At 36.1% G+C, this 24,175-nt stretch overlaps 2 protein-coding genes across 8 annotated transcripts in view; one reads left to right on the forward strand and one right to left on the reverse strand.

Moving 5' to 3' along the window:
- Positions 1-9,712, forward strand: part of gbf1 (golgi brefeldin A resistant guanine nucleotide exchange factor 1) — a 214,604-nt gene extending 204,892 nt beyond the window's left edge. For 5 of the 6 annotated variants that reach the window (XM_069885597.1, XM_069885595.1, XM_069885596.1 and 2 more), the window contains 2 exons: positions 171-320; positions 8,355-9,712. In XM_069885597.1, the coding sequence (XP_069741698.1) occupies positions 171-320; positions 8,355-8,620 (416 nt within the window). In that variant the 3' untranslated portion in view covers positions 8,621-9,712. The remainder of the gene's footprint in view (positions 1-170; positions 321-8,354) is intronic. The other variant, XM_069885594.1, reaches the window with a different exon arrangement.
- A 1,425-nt stretch (positions 9,713-11,137) lies between these two features.
- The window catches only part of macroh2a2 (macroH2A.2 histone), a 44,498-nt gene continuing 31,460 nt past the window's right edge, over positions 11,138-24,175 (reverse strand). The window contains exons 5-10 of one of the 2 annotated variants that reach the window (XM_069885601.1): positions 20,613-20,723; positions 18,834-18,933; positions 18,132-18,221; positions 16,914-17,088; positions 13,456-13,497; positions 11,138-11,836 (exon numbers count right to left, since the gene is read on the reverse strand). In XM_069885601.1, the coding sequence (XP_069741702.1) occupies positions 11,671-11,836; positions 13,456-13,497; positions 16,914-17,088; positions 18,132-18,221; positions 18,834-18,933; positions 20,613-20,723 (684 nt within the window). In that variant the 3' untranslated portion in view covers positions 11,138-11,670. The remainder of the gene's footprint in view (positions 11,837-13,455; positions 13,498-16,913; positions 17,089-18,131; positions 18,222-18,833; positions 18,934-20,612; positions 20,724-24,175) is intronic. The other variant, XM_069885603.1, reaches the window with a different exon arrangement.

Here is a 24,175-nt window from a genome sequence, read left to right on the forward strand (position 1 = left end):
GTTTTCCAGAGCACTTTTTTGTTAATCTGCTATAGGTTTTAGAAAATATAGATGTTGATGAACACACCCTATTGAAGGGTTAACATTGCTGTAGGAATAGCTTTAATGTGAAAGGAGTCTTGAATGATTCTTTGGGGAAAAATAAAGTGAATGTCTTTTTTAATTTGTAGATCCTGTCCTTGGTGTATCCATAGAACCATCTTCTCCTAATTCAATACAGCACCATAGCAGTGGGCAAACAGCAAAACTCCCTGGCTCGGATGTCAATCCATCTGGTCAAATTACAGCATCAGAAAACTCCACAGAGGCTAGTTCCAAAGGTGAGATGAAGCCAAAGAGCAGGTTTATGTAGAAAGCTGCATCCCACTTTCATTACAACCAATATCGACACGGTTTACTGCCTTTTGTCCAATTTTCCTTCCTGCTGAATCTCACCACCATGGAGACGTAGCATGCATTGCTATGGCATGGTTGGTGTAGTGGTTACTGCCACGGCTTTACAGTGCCAGGGATTGGGGTTCAAATCCCATTCTGAATGAAAGGAGCTGGTTTGCTCTCCATTTGAAATGTGCTGGGGGTGCCGGTTACCTTGCTGTAGGTCTTCATTTAAAATCATATTGCCATCTTAGTTCAGTTCAGTCAGTGTCAAGTGGTTTGGGAACATGTTGTCATGCAGTACAATATTTTAGATGAGGGATTAAACACTCTTGAGTGGAAATAATTCTGCCAATGAGGCAATGTTTACGATGCTCAGTGAAATAAATACATTCTGGCCTGATTGTGGGGGTTGCAACCCAGTTATGAAAAGAAAACACATTTTTGCTATTCATTATATAGGAGCAGAAGTGGACCCATTGGCCCATCAAGCCTGTTCCATCTAATCGTGAGCTGACCAATCCTCCCACTCCTTTCTCCCTCTAATTTTTTATTTTTTTATTTTTCACACCATAAACCACATTGACCATGATACGTACTTTTTCCTTTTCAAATATATACAGTTCCATTTTCTCCCCCCCCCCCCCGTCCATTTAAAGTACAAAATCTAGGATACATTAAACCAGTCAAACAATGTTGTCATTCAATAAAAATAAACAAGAAATTCCACTGAGTCAATTCTTTTCATTTCCTTCTCCTTTCGTTAATTTAGGTAGTGAATGTCCCCGGTAGGTTTTCTCTATTGTGTTTCATGTAAGGCTCCCATATTTGTTCAAATATTTCAATATTATTTCTTAAACTATATGTTATTTTTTCTAATGGAATACATTTATTCATTTCTATATACCATTGTTGTATTTTCAAATTATCTTCCGATTTCCAGGTTGACATAATACATTTTTTTTGCTATGGCTAGAGCTATCTTAACAAATCTTTTTTGTGCACCATCCAAATCGATTCCAAATTCTTTGTTTTTTATGTTACTTAGGAGGAAGATCTCTGGATTTTTTGGTATATTGTTTTCTGTAATTTTATTTAATATTTGGTTTAGATCTTCCCAAAATTTTTCTACTTTCTCACATGTCCAGATTGCATGAATTGTTGTTCCCATTTCTTTTTTACATCGAAAACATCTATCAGATACTGTTGGGTCCCATTTATTTAACTTTTGCGGTGTAATGTATAGTCTGTGTATCCAGTTATATTGTATCATACGTAACCTCGTATTTATTGTATTTCTCATCGTTCCAGAACATAACTTCTCCCATGTTTCCTTTTTTATCTTTATATTTAAATCTTGTTCCCATTTTTGTTTAGTTTTACCATTTGTTTCCTCATTCTCCTTTTCTTGCAGTTTAATATACATATTTGTTATAAATCTTTTGATTATCATTGTATCTGTAATCACATATTCAAAGTTACTTCCCTCTGGTAACCTCAGACTGCTTCCTAATTTGTCCTTCAAGTAGGATCTCAATTGGTAATATGCCAGCACTGTATCTTGAGTTATATTGTATTTATCTTTCATTTGTTCAAAGGATAATAATCTATTTCCTGAAAAACAATTTTCTATTCTTTTGATCCCTTTTTTCTCCCATTCTCTAAAGGAAAGGTTATCTATTATAAAAGGGAGTAATTGGTAATTGATCATTTGTTTTATTCCTTTCTACATGAATCTTTTTCCAAATATTGAGTAGATGATGTAATACTGGAGAACTTCTACGTTGTACCAATTTTTCATCCCATTTATATAATATGTGTTCAGGTATCTTTTCCCCTATTTTATCTAATTCTAATCTAGTCCAATCTGGCTTTTCCCTTGTATGATAAAAATCTGATAGGTATCTTAATTGTGTGGCTCTATAATAATTTTTAAAGTTTGGCAGTTGTAAGCCTCCTTGTTTATACCATTCTGTTAATTTATCTAGTGCTATCCTCGGTTTCCCCCCTTTCCATAAAAAATTCCTTATTATTTTCTTTAACTCCTTGAAGAATTTCTCTGTCAAGTGTATTGGCAATGCCTGAAATAGGTATAATATCTTTGGGAAAATGTTCATTTTAATACAGTTTATCCTTCCTATTAGTGTTAATGGTAAATCTTTCCAATGCTCTAAATCGTCCTGTAATTTTTTCATTAGTGGATAATAATTGAGTTTATATAGATGGCCGAGATTTTTATTTATTTGTATACCTAGGTATCTTATTGCTTGCATTTGCCATCTGAATGGTGATTCCTTTTAAATTTTGAGAAATCCGCATTATTCATTGGCATTGCTTCACTTTTATTTACGTTAATCTTGTAACCCAACACTTCTCCATATTCCTTCAATTTCTTATATAATTCTTTTATTGATAGTTCTGGTTCTGTTAAGTATACTATAACATCATCCGCAAATAAACTGATTTTATATTCCTTGTCTTTTATTTTTATCCCTTTTATATTATTTTCTGTTCTTATCAATTCTGCTAGTGGTTCTATAGCTAACGCGAACAATAAGGGTGATAGTGGGCATCCCTGGCGTGTTGACCTGCTTAAGTTAAATTGCTTTGATATATATCCATTTACTGTCACTTTCGCCAATGGCCCCTTATATAATGCTTTAATCCAATTAATATATTCTGGTAAACTGAATTTTTGCAATACTTTGAATAAATAATTCCATTCTACTCTGTCAAAGGCCTTCTCTGCGTCTAAAGCAACTGCTACTGTTGGCGCTTTACTCCCTTCTACTGCATGAATTAAGTTAATAAATTTAAAAATATTGTCTTGTGCATCTTTTTTTAATAAATCCAGTTTGGTCTAGATTTACCATTTTCGGTACATACTCTGCTAATCTGTTTGCTAATAGTTTAGCTATTATCTTATAATCTGTGTTAAGTAATGATATTGGTCTATATGACGCTGGTGCGAGTGGATCTTTCCCTTGCTTTAGTATTACTGTAATTATTGCTGTTTTACATGAATCTGGTAAGCTTTGTGTTTCATCAATCTGGTTGATTACTTCCAGGAGGGGAGGAATTAATAAATCTTTAAATGTTTTATAGAATTCTATTGGGAATCCATCCTCTCCTGGTGTTTTATTATTTGGTAATTTTTTAATTATCTCTTGTATTTCTACTATTTCAAATGGTTCTGTTAATTTATTTTGTTCCTCTATTTGTAATTTTGGTAGTTCAATTTTAGTTAAAAATTCATCTATTTTCCCTTCTTTCCCTTCGTTTTCAGTTTGGTATAATTGTTCATAGAATTCTCTAAAGTTTTCCTTGATCTCCTTTGGATTATATGTGATTTGTTTGTCTTTTTTCCTTGATGCCAATACCATTTTCTTCGCTTGTTCTGTCTTAAGCTGCCATGCTAGAATTTTGTGCGTTTTTTTCCCCTAGTTGATAATATTTCTGTTTTGTCTTCATTATGTTCTTCTCCACCTTATATGTTTGTAGTGTTTCATATTTTATTTTTTTTATCTGCCAATTCTCATCTTTTCGTTGTATCTTCCTTCATTGCTAATTCTTTTTCTATATTTACTATTTCCCTTTCCAACTGCTCTGTTTCCTGATTATAGTCCTTCTTCATCTTGGTTACATAACTTATTATTTGCCCTCTAATGAACGCTTTCATTGCATCCCATAGTATAAACTTATCTTTCACTGATTCCGTATTTATTTCAAAGTACATTTTAATTTGTCTTTCAATGAATTCTCTAAAATCTTGCCTTTTGAGTAGCATGGAGTTTAATCTCCATCTAATCATTCTTGGAGGGATGTCCTCTAACTTTATTGTCAATATTAAGGGTGAATGGTCCGATAATATTCTAGCTTTATATTCTGTTTTTCTTACTCTATCTTGCATACGAGCTGATAACAAAAATAGGTCTATTCTTGAGTATGTTTTATGTCTACCCAAGTAATATGAATATTCCTTTTCCTTTGGGTGTTGTTTCCTCCATATATCCAAAAGTTGCATTTCTTCCATCGATTTAATTATAAGTTTGGTTACTTTGTTCTTTCTGTTAATTTTTTCCCCAGTTTTGTCCATATTTGAATCCAAATTCAGGTTGAAATCCCCTCCTATTAATATGTTCCCTTGCGTATCTGCTATCTTCAAAAAAATATCTTGCATAAACTTTTGATCTTCTTCGTTAGGTGAATATACATTGAGTAGATTCCAAAACTCCGAATATATCTGACATTTTATCATTACATATCTCCCTGCTGGATCTATTATTTCCTCTTCTATTTTAATTGGCACATTTTTACTAATATAGCTACTCCTCTTGCTTTTGAATTATACGACGCTGCTGTTACATGTCCTACCCAATCTCTCTTTAATTTCTTGTGCTCCAATTCAGTTAAATGTGTTTCTTGCACAAATGCTATATCAATTTTTTCTTTTTTTCAGTAAATTTAGCAGTTTCTTCCTTTTAATTTGGTTATGTATTCCGTTAATATTTAAAGTCATATAGTTCAGCGTAGCCATTTCATACTTTGTTTATCTTCCCTTTCCGTTTCTCCATCATCACCTTTCCTTCTTATCCATTTCTGCTTTCTTGTTTTGAACACTTTATAAGACAACATTTCTAAAACATCAAACATTTTCCTTATTCTCCTATTTAAAACTTCTTTAACCCCATTCTCCCCTCCCGAGTTGCCCTTTATCCCTTGTCGGACAACCACATCTCCCCTCTCCATTTGGATTGGCGAATTCACTCACAAACGTCAACTGATTTTGTAGTGACCGTAACTCCTCCCCACCCAGCCCCCCCCAGAAAAGATTTCAATTTTCATATGTAACAAAGGTCACTCTTTTAATTGCCTCCTTATTCCCTCTATTCCCTTTCCCTCCCTTATTAATTCTTGTCTATACTCTATATATTTTCCTCTAAATACGGATACATTCATGTATACACACTATATATATATATATACACACATATACACCCCTTTACACACATACATATAGTTCGTGGTCATTTTTACTCTCATTACATGTCTTCATCTCTCTGCTTGTTTTGTTGTTTTGCAAATTTCCTTGCTTCCTCTGGATCCGAGAATAGTCTGTTTTGTTGCACTGGAATAACTATTTTAAGTACCGCTGGGTACTTTAACATAAATTTATATCCTTTTTTCCATAAGATCGTTTTTGCTGTATTGAACTCCTTCCTCTTCTTCAGGAGTTCAAAACTTGTGTCTGGATAGAAAATTTTTTTTTTACCTTTATATTCCAGTGGCTTTTTGTCCTCTCTTACTTTCTTCATTGCTTTCTCCAATATATTTTCTCTTGTTGTATATCTTAAGAATTTTACTAAAATGGATCTTGGTTTTTGCTGCGGTTGTGGTTTCGGGGCTAAAGTTCTATGTGCCCTCTCTATTTCCATTTCTTCCTGTAATTCTGGTCTTCCTAGGACCCTGGGGATCCAATCTTTTATAAATTCTCTCATACTCTTGCCTTCTTCATCTTCCTTAAGGCCCACTATCTTTATATTATTTCTTCTATTATAGTTTTCTATTATATCTATCTTCTGAGCTAACAGCTCCTGTGTCTCTTTAACTTTTTTATTAGATTCTTCTAATTTCTCTTTTAAGTCTTCTACTTCCATTTCTACAATTGTTTCTCATTCTTCCATATTTTCCACTCTTTTTCCTATCTCTGATATGGCCATTTTCATTTATTCATTTTTTCTTCTGCATTCTTAATTCTTCTTTTTATCTCATTAAATTCTTGTAATTGCCATTCTTTCACTGATTCCATATATTCTTTAAAAAAAGATACATCCATTGTCTTGCCTTTCTCTTCTTCTTCCTCTGGATTGACCATCCGTTGTTTCCTTGTTTTCTTTTTACCCTCTTCTTTCTTGTCATTATTGTCTGTGTTCTGCACCTGCTGCTGTGCTGCAGGTGTCTCTCTCAGCTGTGGAGATCGACTCCGCAGCTGTTCCCCCCTCCCGTCAGTGTTTTTTTCATGCGCGGTTGCGCTTTTACTCGGCTCTGCGAGCCATTTTTGTAGTCCCGAGCCCGGGACTTCCACTGACCTGCGGGAGCGGGCTTCTCTCTCCGCAGCGGGCCTCTTTGGACAGGTAAGGCCTTCACCTTCTTCTGACATTCTTTCTTCCTCTTTTCTTCCCGTTGTTTTTGACTTTTCTCTCTTCGCTGCCATTTTCTTCTCACCTTTATTTTTACTTTATTATAAATTTTAATCTTGTACCTTTGTGCTTTGTGTTTATTTTAAACTTTTCGGGAGAGGGCTGGAATTCCCTGACCAGCCACTACTCCATCACGTGACTCCTCCTCCCTCTAATTTTTCATGCCCTGACTAATCAAATACCTGTCAATTTCTGCATGTTTCAAATTGACACTATTATTCTGAAGTTGTGCCATCTTGTGCAAGACTCCCCTACCATGGGAAACATCCTTGCCACATCTACTCTGCTCAGGCATTTCAGCATTCGAAATGCCTCTGAGCCAATCCCACCCCACCCCCTAAGGAGTGCAGGCCAAGAACTGATAATCATTCCTCATATGCTAATTCTTTCATTCCCGGTATCATTCTCGTAAATCTTCTCTGAACCCTCTCCAATGCTAGCATGACTCCAAGTGAGGTTTCACCAGTACATTATGGAGTTTCAACATTGCATCCCTGCTCTTGGATGGTAACCCTCTAGAATAAATGCCAATATTGCATTCGCCTTCACCATAGACTCAACCTGGAGTTAACCTTTAGAGTATCTGCATGAGGACTCCCAAGTCCCTTTGCACCTCAGAATTTTCTCCCCATCTAAATAATAGTCTGCCCATCTATTTTTTTTCTACTGAAATGCATGAACCTACACTTTTCAATGTTGTATTTCAGCTGCCACCTCTTTGCCCATGTCTCTCTGCAGCCTTTTGGTACCTCCCATATCTTGGTATATCTGCAAATTTAGATAAAGCCATCTATTCCATAATCCAAATCATTTAGATACAACTTAAAAAGAGGCTCCAACACCTGCTGAGCACCACTGGTAACCAGTTGCTCACCAGAATAGGATCCCTTTATTCCTACTGTTTCCTGCCAACCAGCCAGTGCTCTAGACATGTTAGTATCCTTCCTGTCATTACATAGGCTTTTATCTTTTTTTAGCAGCATCGTGTGTGGCACCTGGTTGAAGACTCTTTGAAAGTCCAAATACAGAACATCCACTGCATCTGTCTATCCTACTTGTAATCTCTTCAAAAAATTTGCAATAGGTTTGTCAAGCGTGATTTTCCTTGCTGATTTGGGCCTATCCTTTCATTCTCCTCCAGGGACAGGCAGTCCTCAGAACGAGTTCTGTTGCCTGTGTTTGCCCATAAGTGGAATTTGTTAGTGAGGTGTAACAGGTACTTAGTTGTTATTTTGTGTTTATGAGGTACCATTACATGCACACACAAGTAAGAGTTGTTCATTACCTGGGCACTGCCTATTTCCGTAACCCCCATGATTCCAATAGCTTCCCAACAACTGACGGCAGTCATATAGATGAGATCATTTCCTTTCTGCTGTCGCGCTCCCTTAAACAGTTATTAGTGGGACCTTGCAGATATTCGTTAGTTCTTCGATAAGAAAAATGGCCATTTTGCTGCTTCAATAGTAGTCTTAAGTTTTTTCAAACCTGCTCCAGGAACAATCAGTGAAACAAGATCTTAAGTCTCCAGCTTGTGTGATTGTAGTGAATGCACAAAATTGCTGGAGAAATGCAGCAGGTCCCTACAGCATCCAGAGGCAAAGGTATCTAATAACTGTTTTGGGCCAGAGTTTCTTTTCAAGGTAGGTCCAGCTACTCTGCCAGTTATTGTGGTATCAGGTTGGAAAATCCAATCTCTGCAAAGCTACTAATAAACAATTACTTTTAAGGCTGAGTTAAAACTTTCATTTCCAGTAAAATGATTTTTTTTGCCCTCAGATTCTGAAAATGTACAAGTTGGAGGGACTCCCAGCCTTACTCCGCTCTCTACACCAGTGAAGATGAGTGTTGGGCCAGATGTTAGTCAGTCAGTCGCCCAGTCTCCTTTAATTCTACACCCTCTGACTTCATCACTTCAAGTTGGTGTTCCACCTATGCCTTTACCCATCATACTTAATCCAGCTTTAATTGAGGCTACATCTCCTGTCCCACTGTTGTCACCACCCCGCCCTGCCAACACATCCACAGCATCCGAGGTAAACTAATTGTTGTTGCTTAGAAACGGATCAGTTTATTTAACGTGGACTTGTTTTGACATTACATTTTGTCCAACTTTGTTTTAGTTTCTTACCTTTACAAACCAGTCTTTGACATTAGTGTGTAATGAAGAAATCATGCGTCCACTACTGCCTGGAGTACATTGCTCTATCAGGAAGCATTACTGCGGAGTTTTAGCCATATTGTCAAACATTCAATGTAGAGTATAACTGAAGGTAAAAGTTATTTGTGGTACATCTTATTCACCATGTGCTTAAGTTATCAATGTTTCTAAATGCCTCATGTCAGGTGAGAGTGAACATTTTTTAAGTCATTTGCACAGTAGCCTTTATTTAACTGACCGGTTTAATTTTCAGAAGTGACGATGAGAAGGGCTACAGCAGGACCCTGATACTCAGGTTGCATCACACAAGTGAAACAAAATGCATGATTTTAAAAAATACATTGCAGCACAAAGGATGGCTTACCTACCCAAATGAATCAGCATCCACCCTTTATTTGTAGCTTATTTCCTTTCATGCTTCAAATGTAAATTTGCCAACTTTAGATTTCCCAATTAGTAATTTTCTCTCAATTGTTTTTGATTGTATTCCTTCAATGCAATATCTAATGTTTCCATGCTGCGGAGTTAATGGGAGCTTAGTGCAAAATGTTAATGTATAAATATATTTAGAGCTGTGAAATTGTAATATAAAAAATATCCTGGTGGATATGTTAAGCCTTGCTTTACATTCCTGTCCTGTTTGCCTCCCACATAGCCTGGATTAGCTGTAACCCAAGACTGATAAATTGGCATGAAAGGCCAAAGCTTGTGTACCTTGGAGACCAACAGAATCTATATTTAAAGTCTTTGTTACTTTGTTCTAGATTTTGTACATTTCACAATGATATTAATTTAATGGTAGCATGAAAAATGTCAGCAAGACTGTGGTTACGGTAAAACTTAAATGATCTGACCCATATTCTTTGGACAAGAATAATGAAGGGATTGTAGACATAGGTAATGTATATAAAAAGAATGGAATGGTAAAGAATTTAAATGTACTTTTTACAGTAATAAATATCAAAATGTAAATAAATTTAGCTGTGGCTCATTTATTTATTTAAATGGGTACAATATTAGTTGTTTTAGTGAAATTACCCTATATTTAAAAAACTACAAGAAATAATATACACACACACGTGAAAGCGGTCAGGGTGTTGACTTTTACATGTATGGTACATTTAATATGGTCTCGGCCAGGAAATTTGCAAAACTATTTTCTGCTATTACCTATCTTTTGGGAAAATTTAGTACTTATCCTTGTATTTTGGCCACACGTAGCACCAATTCTAATTTTGTTCTCCAACAAAATCACCAAGTTGTCTGATGAAACCAAAACTAGTCTTATTTGAAAAAAAATAACTAACCACAATAATGCAGCAAACCTGAATAAAATTGAAAACACTCAAGCCTACATATACTGTGAATGAAATACAAGAATTAAACACCATAGGATTCAGAATTCTATATCAATAAAGGCAGGTCATTTCTGAAAATCACTAAATCTTACACAAGTCAAGCACTTGCATTGCATTTTGCCGATCATCTAGCCTAAAGAAATAAGGTTATATTTAATTTCTTCAGCAATATGTCTGTAATAGAAAAAATACTCAGCAGTTCAGCTAGCATCTTCAGAATAAAGATCATGCTTCTGCCTGGATAAGATTTTGTTGTTGCAAAATATTTGCAGTACTTCATGTGGCTGGAACATGAGGTTATCAGGTTTTAAAAATTACCTTTTTCTTCCTCTTTACACCCTTCATTCTCCAGTGTAAAAGACTCACAAACAAGAAGTGCTTTATTCTGTCCTTTAAATATAGGAGGAAATTCAAAGTTAATGCTCTGCATTACTCAGATATCAGCAAGGGTTCCACTAACTAAGTTACAATTAAGACACAAATGAAAGCCATTCAGCCCACAAGGTCCATGCCAGCTTCCAGCAAAGCATTCCCATTTAATTTCCTTGTTGGCTTGCAACTTATTCTCCGATATGCTCAGCAACTTACCAGCACGTGGCACACTCGTATGCTTGCAAGGCAAGCAGCATTTAAGGTCAGTAGCAAACTTGGGTAAAACTGTTTATCACACACACAAGCTAAAGATCTGAGAAATTAAATATTACAGTAAAGCCTGTATCTGGCTCCTATGGGAATTGGTAAATAAATGAATGGACTGGTACCTTGAGCCTGCATATTATGTGATTCACGACAAAGCATGCTAATTTTACAAGTGTATTTTTACCTTTTCTTTGGCTGGTTGGGGGTTTTACTCTATTAAGATTCAAATTGTAGCCACCTCACCTTGGCTGAGGTCAAAGAATGTGCATGTTCTATGGAGTTACCTTTCTGGCTGGCACACAAGTTTCCCGCCCAATTTTCTCCCTTCCTTCACTACAATATTTTACTTCAAAGAACTTTAGAACTGCTCACCAATCTAACAGGTTGTAACAGATATTGGAACATTTTGTTTTTAAAGAATTTATTTTTTTTAAAAAGCTGTCACACTATCAAACTACAGCAAAAGATATTGAGAGACATAATGCAGCTAAATTGCTGATTCTTTTCAGTTCATTCACACACTGGAATGTGAAACCCACTGCAATAGCTTAAAAGGAATAATTCAAAACACAATTACATGAAGTCAAAATGTCCGAGCATGATATTTTCCACTAGACAGTTAAATGTCACTATTTTCTTTTAAAAATCTAAACTTTCAATATTTTAGTAAAATCACAAAAAAAACTGTAAAAGATGCACAGTATCAAGGTTGTTTTGATTTTCCACAAATAATTTTTTTTAAACATTTTCCCTAGTTGGGAGGAGTGCTATAAAAATGTAATCAAAAGTTTACACTTCAAACTTCAGACCATGTTTGTGATCACAAAACTCGTACTTTTGCACCATCTCATTTACTTTTTAAACACACACTCATACTTTTCTGTATTGTTGGGACAAAATGCTGTTCAAAATTCCCAGCTCGCCATTTTAAAAAAGGTTACTTTATGTCAAGTTTTGCCATTTCCTGCACATAGATGCCAATACTTTCACTGTCAAATAAGACAAAAAAGATGTTCTTCAACGATGATGACGCCGTGTTAACAAAATAACTGGAGATGGCCTTGAGGATGAGCTGTGCTGCAACGTGTTTTGGGAAACAATTTCTGAAGACAAAAAGAAAAGATCAACCATTACTTCAGTAACCATGTTGATTTCTCACATTACTACTGTAATATACTTATTGTGTATTAAACAGCTGCAAAAGGCATGATCTTGTAATACTTCACAGCTGTTCACAAATTACTGTACTTTCAATTTTAGTCATTATGGAAAATATTTAATTCTGAAGAAACATTCTGCATTGGAATCGGCAACTATGAAAGGTTGCACTGAAGGAAATCGGGAAAGGTTAAAAATTCAAACAGTTTTCAAGTTAATTTTTGCTGGAGTGAATGTGGCTCTTGTGGAGTTAACAATTTTAAACTGTCACAAAAGGGCAAAAGAAGGGTTGAATATTTTACATTCCAGCTTTCAGAGAAAAAGGGAATAAATTGATAAAAATAATTCAAAACCTATTTAATTTCCATTTATGGAGTCGCTAGGGTTCTTCTACAGCACAACTTGAAAACAAATTTCCTCTCAAAAATTTTCCCCACTAATACAAGTTTAAAAAGGAAATGTTTGCTAGTGGATTATCCCTCAGATGTTCTAATTATTTACTGCATTTAGATCAACTGCATGCTTTTGTTCTCTTCCATACAAAATAATTTCTAGTATTAAGCCTCAGTTGAACTTCCCAACGTCAATGTTGCTCGCTGCTCCCAGTTTTTCTCTAATCCCTTCTATGTCCCATATTTCCTGGGTGTTTGATCAAGTGAAAAAAGAAGCTTTGTGCCATGGCTGCTTTCTTCAGTGCAGTGATCACAAGAGAAATAAATTCAGTAAAACTGAGAAGTGCAAGTGCTTGTCTTCATACTTTAATTGTTAACAAGAGTTCTGTTTGATTACCAGTTTCATAAAGTTGTTACCAATAAATCTTCAGTCTGATTAATGTAAGAATTAAACTATTTCCACGGGAGCTGCACATGTCCCTTGATGAATGGTTGGTAGTGTAGGTTTTCTATTCCATTGGTTGACTTGGCAGTTTCAATATCTTGGTCCTCGACTTCACATGAATCTCCTTTGGCCACAACACTTATGGAAGAGCCAGTGTATTTAACAAACTAAGATACCCGAAAGAATCAAATCTGGAGACCATTCTGGTTTCTAGTCATGCTTTATCCAGAATATTTGAGGTTCAACTCCATGAATATGTAGAAATTCCACAATGTTTTGGAGGGCAGATCCTTTCCTTGGCCCTTTATACTGATTAACAATGTAAAAACTATTAATACATCATTTCTATGTCAAAATGGTTCATTTGCAATGGTGAATTTAACCAGTTCGACTCTATTGCTGAATTAATCACATGTTCTTGAAGTAGTTTGCAATTCCTGTCCTGTTTTCCCTGTGTTGACTTCAACAGTGCAATAAGAGAAAATTTTCATTCTTAGCTATCTAAAAAGTATTAATGGCTATGTTCCATCATCAAACTCTTTTGGTGGATCAGGGATTTTCTAACTAGTTCAATGTGTTATCAAGAAAAGGAATTGTTGGGATACCAATGATGGTGTCTTTTGAGGCACCAAATATGGCAACTCACCCTTTCTAACAACAATCTTCAATTTAAAGGAAAATATTAAAAGTGGATGACTACCATAGTAGAAGCATTTGAACATCCTACCTTGATTGGTTTGGAGACCGACCTGAAGCTCGAGAGCTGGTCCTGTCCAATGACATGGAAATCAACCCCAAAAGACAAAAGAGTTTATTATTAATTTTAGGAGGAGACTCCCCTCTCACCCTGGGGTGACCTGTATCCACTGTGGAGCTTGCACACAATTATAGCACAAATACCATTTGTCGGTGTTTGTGTTCTGCACAAGCCTATTCCCACTTCTCTCGGAGCACGATGTCAGTGTGTAAACTGGCTGATTGTCAAGTCGTATTTTTTTCAATGGCAGATCATCAACTACAGGAATTTGTAGGATGTTAAGACATGGAACATTAAATTTGTTTAAGCTCTGTGCCAAAACAACCTGATAATATTACTTGGCTGTGAGGCAAGAGAACTGCATTTGGATATTAACACAACAGCAAAAGTTTATAACTAAAGGTCCTTCACAAGTTTCGATTGTTAGCTTACCATAAACAAATTTTAATTTAGATGAAATATGCTCCATCTTATAACTACTCAAACAACATGATTTTCCTAACTTGGAACATACAACTTTTATATGGTACTAACACTGTAATTGAATAATTTGTAAAGGCGGTGTAGTTTAATTTTATAATTATACTGTACTCTCAAAAAGATGTTTAGCATCTTTAAGGCACTCTGGTATTTCAGAAATGGAATTGCATTGACTTATTGTCTTCTTTATGACCCCCCCTCTTCCATTTCCATACCGAGTGGTACCTAACATCATTTTTGAAAAGGGGGCCACAATAATAATTTGGATCATTTGAGGCCCATGAGATTATGTAGGAGTTCCATTTTTCTGCTATAATTCTGCATGCATTTAGACATTGGACTTCTCATGACGTCCAGTAGCATAAAGCTAATTTCCTGAAGTTTTCCTGCCTTTACTCTTTGAAATGTGGGCAATGAGTTTGTGTTGTTCCGCAACTCCAACCATTTTAATGAACAACAACTAAGGGAAAAGTATCATTTTCACAATTATTTTCCAATATTTGCAACATCACAAGAACATAGATTTTCAAAGTTATGACAGTCTATTAAATAAACTGCACTCATGGGTTAACTGAATGTCAAAACTCTTCTGGGAAAGGGTTCATCATTCATGTCAAGAAGAACCACAATAACGATCAACAGCCAGACAAATTCACTCTGCAATTGAATAATTGTGTGTGGACTGATCAGCCAAGTCTGGCTAGTCAGAAACATCCTATTATATTGTGTAGCACAGACGTAATAAATTATGACCATAGTAATAATTTTCCATTCTCACACCTCCAAATTTGCTTTGCCATCAGCCCAACCAGCCTTAATGCTCCAATTCCCTCCCTAAGCTTTGCCTCCTCTTTACTGCTCATGTTCTGGCTCTGACAATATCTGTTCATGTATTCCAGTGTCTACTGTGAGAGATTATGTTATATTACAATACTCCTTTGGTCATATTAATTTTTAACTTCATGAAATTAAATTAAACACGTGAATTTAAGGAGGAAAACACATAAGAGCTACTTTTGGTCAGTCCCTCCAAAATCATAATCCACCCTAGGCTGTATCATCAGTTGTATAAAAGAGCAGTAGTCAAAGGATGATCGATTTAAATTTCAAAGTGGGAAAGCAGTTTTCAATCTATTATTTTGAAACCAGCAATGGAGAAGCTCAAGTGTTTGTTGCAAAGTACACCTGTACTGCAACCTCAAAAACTTGTTTGTTAAAGGCAATGGAAGCTTGAGTACAGTCAGTCCAAAGGATTTTTGAATAATTGATACTAGATCTGTTTAAAAGTTCTCAAATGGCTTCACAAAGTTTTGTTGCATCCAAAAACTTTGTAGCACCATCTTTTTGTAAAGCCACACTAAGTTACTACGGTAACCCAATATACCATTCAGAAAAGCCTTCTGTAGCTTTTCTTGTGCTCTCAATTCAGCCTTCAGTTCCATCTGAGAATGGTACAACAGTTCACAAGATACCTCCCATCGCTTGAAAAGTGCATCAAGCTAGTGCAAGTCCTCTGGAGCATTATGATCTTAGTCCACGAATAAATAAGTTCTGCGAAGAACAGTAGAGTCCATGATCTTGCGTCAATTAACTTGGTCATGTACCATGTACGGATTCCTTGTTTAAATCAAAGCCTGGCTGAAAGTGTTGCTCTCCTTCTTATCAACCTATTCATTTTCAGGTGATTCAATGTTAGAACCAAGGGAGTCGAAGTAAAAAAAACTGTATTGGTCACAATCCATGGTTTTAACATTTGGTCTTTGCTGGTGACTTCCTTGAAGATAGAAATCAGTCACAGGCACTAGATGTATTTTCAGTGTCTTGATCCACTCAGCTGGCATTTATTTATAAACTGAACTACTCTAGCAATTATTACTGCTACCTAGCCATGTTGTATTCTTTATAACTCGATTTTCATGCGTCAAAATTCAATTTGGAGAAATAGCGCACAACCTTAAAAAAGCAGACTCAAAAGTCAGGACCGAATGCATGAAAGAACTGTATATTTACTGGCAACTGGCTCATTAATAACTACGATGATTTTGACGAATTTCTTGCCCTGGCCAACGTGGCAGTCACCCAATTTAGAAATTCTGACTTAAGTCCCTCTCCCACAATAATCAAGAATTCCCCTCCTGCACCATCAGTAGCCATGGACAAAAAAGAAATATGTTGGGATTTCCCTCTGGAGGCACTCAGGTTACCACAACAAATATCAATGGTAGCTTAATTAATCACTTGCCCAAATCAGAAGGTTGTAGGTTACAGTCTTCAGGGATAGCAGCGCAAAAAGTTGATACTCTAAAACAGGAAGTACCAAAGAAATTTAACATTGCTGAAAGCCATGTTAAGGATTTGTCCAGCCCTTGCAACTGGTGCTAAAAGTTCCCATGAAGCCATTTTGAAGACAACTATAGGAATTATTCTCAACATCCTGGACTACATTTATCCTACACTTTTACAGCAGATCACATGGTTACTGCAATTATTTTAGTCTGTGTAAAACTTCCTACCAAATTATTAATTTAAAATATTGCTTATCAAAATGGAACCTTTCGTGACTTCAACCCAAATATTTATATTTGGTTTACTTCATACCATTTTTAAAAAAAATTAAAATGTTGAGCACCATACTTTTAAATGATCTGATAACATTTTGTCTGAAGGGGAATGTTATTTGAAAATGTTACCATTCAACACAACCACGTTTAAGTAAAAACACATCTTTCATGTTACTGTCAATAGACCGCTGACCAACACAAAGCTTAATAATGACATACCAATTTCTTTCACTTATAAATGCAAACCTTTACCAAATGTGAATGTATGGTAAATAACCCCATATGAACATTTTTGTTTCAAAACAAAACAAAAATTTTTCAAAATACTGGTGCATGTTCCAACCAAAGTGAACATACCTCTATTTTTAGACACTAAGTATATTTTACCTGCCGCTGGCAATGGATGGGAAAGCAATGGATTTCAGTTTCTTCTCGTCTGCCAAAGTCAAACAATTTTTCACAGTTTTTTCCAGTTGCTCTTCACATTTATCTATGCCCCATTGTGGGATATTACAGTGAATGACAAATTTGGCTGGCAGTCCCGGAGCATGACCCAAAACAGCTGTAACAGAAATAAAGAATTTAATATTTTTGGACTCAAACAGAATATATAATTGTTGGCAGAGCAGCATTTAGTAAACTTCCTGATTTCTTAGTCACACAACCCACTCCTGCTTCAATTTCTCAAACTCTGGAACCATTCTAATCAGGTGAAGCACTCATGGCTGTGCTGGGGATGAGCAACAGCAATTTCCAAGTAAGGATTTAATCTGTTTTGGAGAGGAACGTGCAAGTGAAGCACTCCAATGCACCCACGAGAAGTCAAAGATTTGGAAATTACAGTTGAAGAAGTGTAAGAAAGTTGTTGGGCTAGCATTTTGTAGAACAGTGAACAATGCAGGAACAGCAGCAGGCCCTTCAGCCCACCATCACACTATGACACCAATTTAAATCCCAATCTCCTATGCCTCCATCATCTACCCCGGTAGCAAGTACCTAGCAATTTAAAATAAATGCCTTGAATTTTTAAAAACTTGCACATCTACTTTAAACTTTACTTTCTCATTGTAAACCCATATCCTCAAGTATCTAACATTTCCAAATTGATTATCCAAGTTAAGACATTTTAACTGCCCTCAGCCTCCTTCATTGCCATTCCAACCAACACACTCCTGCTGGTTTTCTTATCCTCTGTATTTTTCCCCATCTGCCCATTCTCTCCCTCCCTTTACTTATCAACTTTCTTTTCAGATTTTGCAATCTGAAGCCTGATCCAGCCTTTGTTACCATCTCTATCCTTCTCTGTGCTACCTGGATCTATCACCTACAAGCTTCGGTCTTACCTCTCTCCTCTCTTTATACTGATCATTTGTTGACAGACTCAGTCCTGATGCATGGTCTTAACATATCCATTTCCTTCCACCAATCAAATGGATCAAACATTGAAACACTTGCAAAATGTGTTACAAATGTTAATCAAAAACTTAATTATGAAAACGCATTAAAATTTCATGCAGATAAACATGGCAAAAACAGATTTGTGAATGCCATAACTAACCTTAATAAATCAGATAGTTTAAAAAAAAAAGATAAATTACTACTTGCCCTCAGTTACTTCCAATGGTCCATTGGATTTTCGGAGCTCTTTCACAGCATCTAAAAACTCCTTTCCACCTGCCTTTTCCAATGCATTGCCTGAAATTATAATTGTTTAGAAATTATTTTTCTTTTGGTAAATTTACTTAGTTCAAGTAAATCTGTAATTATAACTCAGGGTTTTGCAGATGAAGGCACAGGCTGAGCAGACTACTAAAATGTATTACCATCTTTCCAGAATTTTTTTTAAAATTGCAGTACTTCAGAAAAAGAAATTTACCGAAATATATATATGTATGTATTTTTAAAAAGGTTTAATTTGGAGTATCAATAGACTAAATAGTTTGAAGATGCAATTTTTGAAGTTACCAGAGATGACATTTCAGTTTGTCATTTTGGAATTTCATTTTTCAAGCAAATTTATTTTACAGTAAAACCTGTTATCTAGCACATATGGGGATTGGTAAATGCTGGATAAGTGAACTTCCCATTGCTTGAGATTGTGTGTTGCATGATTGGCGGACTAATGACGAGGTACATCAATTTTAAACCCATATATTTTACCTATTTTGTGCTTTTTTTTGCTGGTTGCTTGAATTCCAGATAACTGTATTAACTTCATGGAACTGCAACCATCAACATTACTAAAAGGCTTCCACCAGATATGGGGAAACTGCTGCAAGCCCAATGAGAACAAAAACAAAAGCATACCGACATCCTCCTTCAGGTCTATTTCAGCATTTGTTGGATTTATGATGCACTCGACTTTAACCGAACCAATGTTACTGATTTCACTCTGCGTCAATGACAACTGGAAAAAAGATTAAACAATTTAGTAAACTATGTTAATCAGTTTACAAACAAGTCAAGGTAGTTTGAGTTGGGAAAAATAGGTGCAGCAACATTATCATATATCAATACCATATTCCTAATCTTGACTCATTCATTCTAATTGAGAAATTTATTTATCTACCACAGTAAATTGAAAGAAATTACTCTTCATATTAAAGACTTTATCCAAATCCTGAGACAGTGACCCTAACTCGAGACCTTCACCCCATGTCACCCCAACTGGGAGAAACTTCAAATTTTTTCCAAATGCATCTCTTACTTTTCTAAACTCTTGTGAATAAATGCCTAGTCAATCCCCTCTCTCCTGATAAGACAGTCCTACTATGTCAGAAGTCCAAAGAACATTCACTGCATTCCTTTTGTGGCAAATATTTCTTCTTTGGCAAGATATACCTCTACTCAAAACCTCTTGTACAGTACAGGCCCTTCGGCCCACAACATTGTGCCAACCTTTAGACTGTCCACGTAACTTTACATTTCTCCATTTGCTTGCCTCGTAGTTGCCTGAAATTCACCAATGTACCTGCCTCCACCACTGACCCATAGTGCATTCCACGCACCAACCTCTTTCTGGGTAAAAAACCTTCCTCTAACATTTCCCTTGAACTTTCCACCCATTACCTTCTCTTGTATTGAGCAGTGGTGCCCTGGGAAGGAGGCGCTGGCTGGCCACTCTATCAATTTCTCTTAAAATCTTGTATCGTGTCTCCTCTCATCCTCCTGCTCTCCAAAGAGTAAAGCCCTAGCTCCCTTAATCTCTGCTCATAATGCATTCTCTCTAAACCAGGTATCATCCTGGTAAGTCTCCATTGCATCCTTTCCAAATCTTTCCTATGAGGTGACCAGTACTGGACACAGTATTCCAAGTGTGGGCTAACCAGAGTTTTGTAGAACTGCATTTTTACGTCGCACCTCTTAAAACCAATCACTTGATTTATGAAAGCTAACATCCCATACTCTCTTGAGCTTTTTTCCTACCCTGCCTAACTATGAGGCAACTTTTCAGGGATTTGTGGACAAGGACCCCCAGATCTCGCTGCTCTTCCCCACTACCAAGAATCCTGCCATGAACTTGGTATTCTGCCTTGGTGTTTGTCCTTCCAAAGTGTACCACCTTGCATTTCTCCAGATTTGAACTCCATCTGACACTTCTCAGCCCAGCTCAGCATCCAGAAATCTTTTACAATCCTTACACTATCCACAACACCACCAACCTTTGTGGAAAAGACTGACATAGCAATTGACTGAACTACTTGTACATTTGCTTTTAGAGATCTAGTACAAGGATATTTAGGTCACTTTTTAATATGACATTTTCCAATCTATCATTTAAATAATACCACCTTATTACAATGCGTAGGCCATATTTCTGCCCATCATTCAACATAAAACCCCTTTGTATGCTTGTAAAAACCCATAACCCCACTTTAAAAAAAAATTATTGATAAACTTAAAACAATTCAATTAAAATGACATCAACCTATATTATATGCTGAATCAACATACAGCAGTGGTAAGCAACAAACCAGAAACAAAAAACAGAAATAATCATGTTATATTCTTAACTTTAACGGATACCATCCACATGTTTGAATTGATTTAATGACAACTTTGAATTAAAAATACCACAAATCCTACCTTTTGTCCCAGAAAAAGGCTCTTTGTTGAAAGAATTGTAAAACCTTCGCCAGGTACATCATCTGTTGTCGAACTGGACGCTCCTTCCTTATTGCTTTCTGTTCGTTTCCCCTGAATTAAAAAAACATGAGACGTTGAGAACTAAACCATCATACAATGGTTTCAATATAACTGAAGGCACCACTTTTTTTTGTCTAAAGCAGAATCAACAATTAGAAAATGATAACAGTGACCTTGGAAGTACACTTTTACATTAAAAGTAAAAAAAGTGAGGGATAAAATTGGGCCTCTTGAGGTTGAGGGGTAGGCTATATGAAGTGTCAGAAGAGATGGGGAAAATTTTAAATGATTTCTTCTGTATTCACTAAGGAAAGGAATATTGAGTCAGGTGAAGTAAGAAAAGTTAGTCGTGAGGTCATGGAAAATATACAGATTAACAAGGAGGTAGTACTGGCTATTTTAAAGAGAACCATCTCAGAGTCCTGACAAGATATCCCTAGATCCTTGACAGAGGTTATGTAGAAATAGGGGGGCTCTGACAGAAATGTTTAAAATGACATTAGCACGAGGGAGTTTGCCAGAGGATTGGAAGGTAGCTCATGTTGCTCCACTGTTTAACAAAGGCTCTAAAAGTAAACTGGGTAATTATAGCCCGATGTTGGTGGTAGGTAAATTAATGGAGAGTGTTCTTAGGGATGGAATATACAGTTATTTGGATAACCAGGGACTCAATAGGAGTAGTCAACAAGGTTTGTGCATGGTCGATCATGTTTAACAAATCTAATCGAGTTTTTTGAGGCAGTTACGAAGAAGGCTGTGGAAGTTGTCTATATGGACTTAAGTAAGGCCTTCGATGAGGTTCTGCAAAAGAGGTTAGTTGGAAGGTTCAATCATTAGGTATTAATGTTGAAGAGGTGAAATGGATTCAACAATGGTTGGATGGGAGATGTCAAAAGTAGTAGTGGAAAATTGTTCGTCAACTTGGGAGGGTGGTGACTAGTGGAGTGTCTTGGGGATCGGTACTGGGTCCATTGTTGTTTATCATATATATTAATGATCTGGATGAGAGAAGAGTGGTAAACTGGATTAGTAAGAATGCAGATGATACAAAAATTGGTGGTGTTTTGGACAGCAAGGTTTTAAAAGATTGCAGTGGGATACAGGCTGGTTAGAAGAGTTGGCTGAAAGATGGCAGATGGAGTTTAATACTGATAAGTGCGAGGTGCTACATTTTGATAAATGTATTTATCATTGTTAAATGATAGACAATTGAGGAATGCAGAAGAACAAAGGGATTTAGGAATTCTGATTCATAATTCCCTGAAAGTGGAGTCACACGTAGATAGGGTGGTGAAGAAAGCTTTTTGGTATTTTGGCCTTCATAAATCAGAATATTGAGTACAGGAGTTAGGATGTCATGTTATAGTTGTACAAGGCATTGGTAAGGCCAATGTTGGAATATTGAGTACAGTTTTGGTTGCCAAATTATGGCAAGGACATCACCCAAATGGAGAGATTTACAAGAATATTGCCTGGGTTTCAGGGTTTGAGTTACAGGGAAAGGTTGAACAGGCTACGACTTTACTCCCTGGAGTGTAGAAGATTGAGGGGTGATTTGATATTTAAAATTATGAGGGGGGACAAATAGAGTAAATCTAGAGAAGATTTTTCCTTTGAGAGTGGGGTGGGGAAGTTTCAAACAAGAGGACATGGATTGAGGAGAAAAGTATAGGGGAAACATGAGGGGGAATTTCTTCACTCTGAGGGTGGTGGGAATGTGGAATGAGTTTCCGGCCAAATCGGTAGATGCGGGCCCGATTTTAATACTTAAGGAGAAGTTGGATAGGTATATGGCCGAGAGGGGTATGGAATGTTTTGGGGTGGGTGCAGGTCATTGGGGCTAGGTGGGAGAAGGTGTTCGGCATGGACTTGAAGGGCCAAAGTGGCCTGTTTCTGTGCAGTAATTGTTATATGGTATACATTAGTTTTTCTTACAAACACGAAATCACACCATCTTCCCATTTTTAAGCATAGTTAAATATTATGAACTATGGATGGGATATGAATGCTTGATTCTGCCAAGATTAAATCACCAGTTTTCTACTTGTATGTTTTCATGTTCAGGTCTATATAATCCTAATCCAGAAAAAAACTAAACTTGCCATTTAAATTTGTGTACACAAAATTATATTTTATGAAAAGCAAATACTGATATTTCAAGATTAGAATACATTACCAAAAAATGTCTGGATTGAATTATGCCCTCTAGAAATTTGACTGTGGCATTTCCATCTTGCTGAGTTGAATCGATTTCACCATCTCACACTCACACACATGTGTCTGCACAGTGATGCAATTACACAGCCAATTATCTTTCAGATAATTATCTGGGAAATTAGGTTACTTTGATGAAAGGGACACTTGTCACTGGGAAATCTCTGAATCATTTTCATTTGCCATCTCCCAGCACAGGCTGAGAAACTTGTTCACATAGGTTAACTTACTGATCACCTCATCTTCTCGCCTTCCCGTAGTCCCACCTCAGATCCACCACTTCATCTCACTGACACCCAATTCCCCATAACTCATGCATTTCCTTAATTTCAGAAAATATGTCATATTTGAGAAATGTTAAATTTCCTCCAGTGATGTGCCCAAGTTAATAAACTCAAAAAGATCTAAATAAGTAAAACTTGGAGTAGCTTGCATGATTTTGCTAATAAATTGTGCAATTTGAAGAATTTTCATTCTTAGATCTGATGTGATTGGATACAAGTTTGCACACCTGTTGCATCACCTTTCTTGCCAGGTGTTAAATTTCCTGCATTAAAAATCAAGAAACATTGCAGCAATCTCAATTATTAATTAAACATTTGAGGACGGGATTTTAAATTAAATGGCATACATCCAAATTAATTTAGCAAGCAATCTACAGTTCCATATGTAGACATTTAATTTTGAAGATATCCTAAAAGAAAAATCAACACGACTTTTCACCAAATTGAATTTTTTTTTCTGTAATATCACATTAGTTCCTCACTCTATTTCTCACTAGTTTGATGAGAGAACTGAAATATCAGAACTGATAAAGGAAAAAATAATACACAACTTTAATTGAGACACACTTGAAACTTTATTAAAACAAAACCCAGATATCTGGCACATTTTTCACTATGGTTGCCAGACTAGGTTTTCCAAACAAATGAAGTGTCATTTTGATGAATACCGTAAAAAACTTAGGAAAGAAAATTTTGTAGGATTATTTAATCAGATTAAAATGTCTCTATCTGGATGGTCTCCACTTTCAATTACAATGATTGAATGCATTAATTCAATTAAAATGAATATTTTACATAAATTTCTATCTTTTTAAAGTTTAACCAATTTTTATTCCCAAATCATCTTTCAACTCATTAGATTTGATATCTTATATATGGGAGGGTAAACAACCACGAATAAATAAACTCATCTTTAGAAAACAGTGAGGAATGAGGACAATCATTGCAAAACATTTGATTTTATTATTGAGTGATTAATATACATATTTATCTTTACTATTAAAA

This window comes from Narcine bancroftii, chromosome 6 (assembly GCF_036971445.1).
Source record: "Narcine bancroftii isolate sNarBan1 chromosome 6, sNarBan1.hap1, whole genome shotgun sequence".
In the NCBI taxonomy this organism is placed as follows: Eukaryota; Metazoa; Chordata; class Chondrichthyes; order Torpediniformes; family Narcinidae; genus Narcine; species Narcine bancroftii.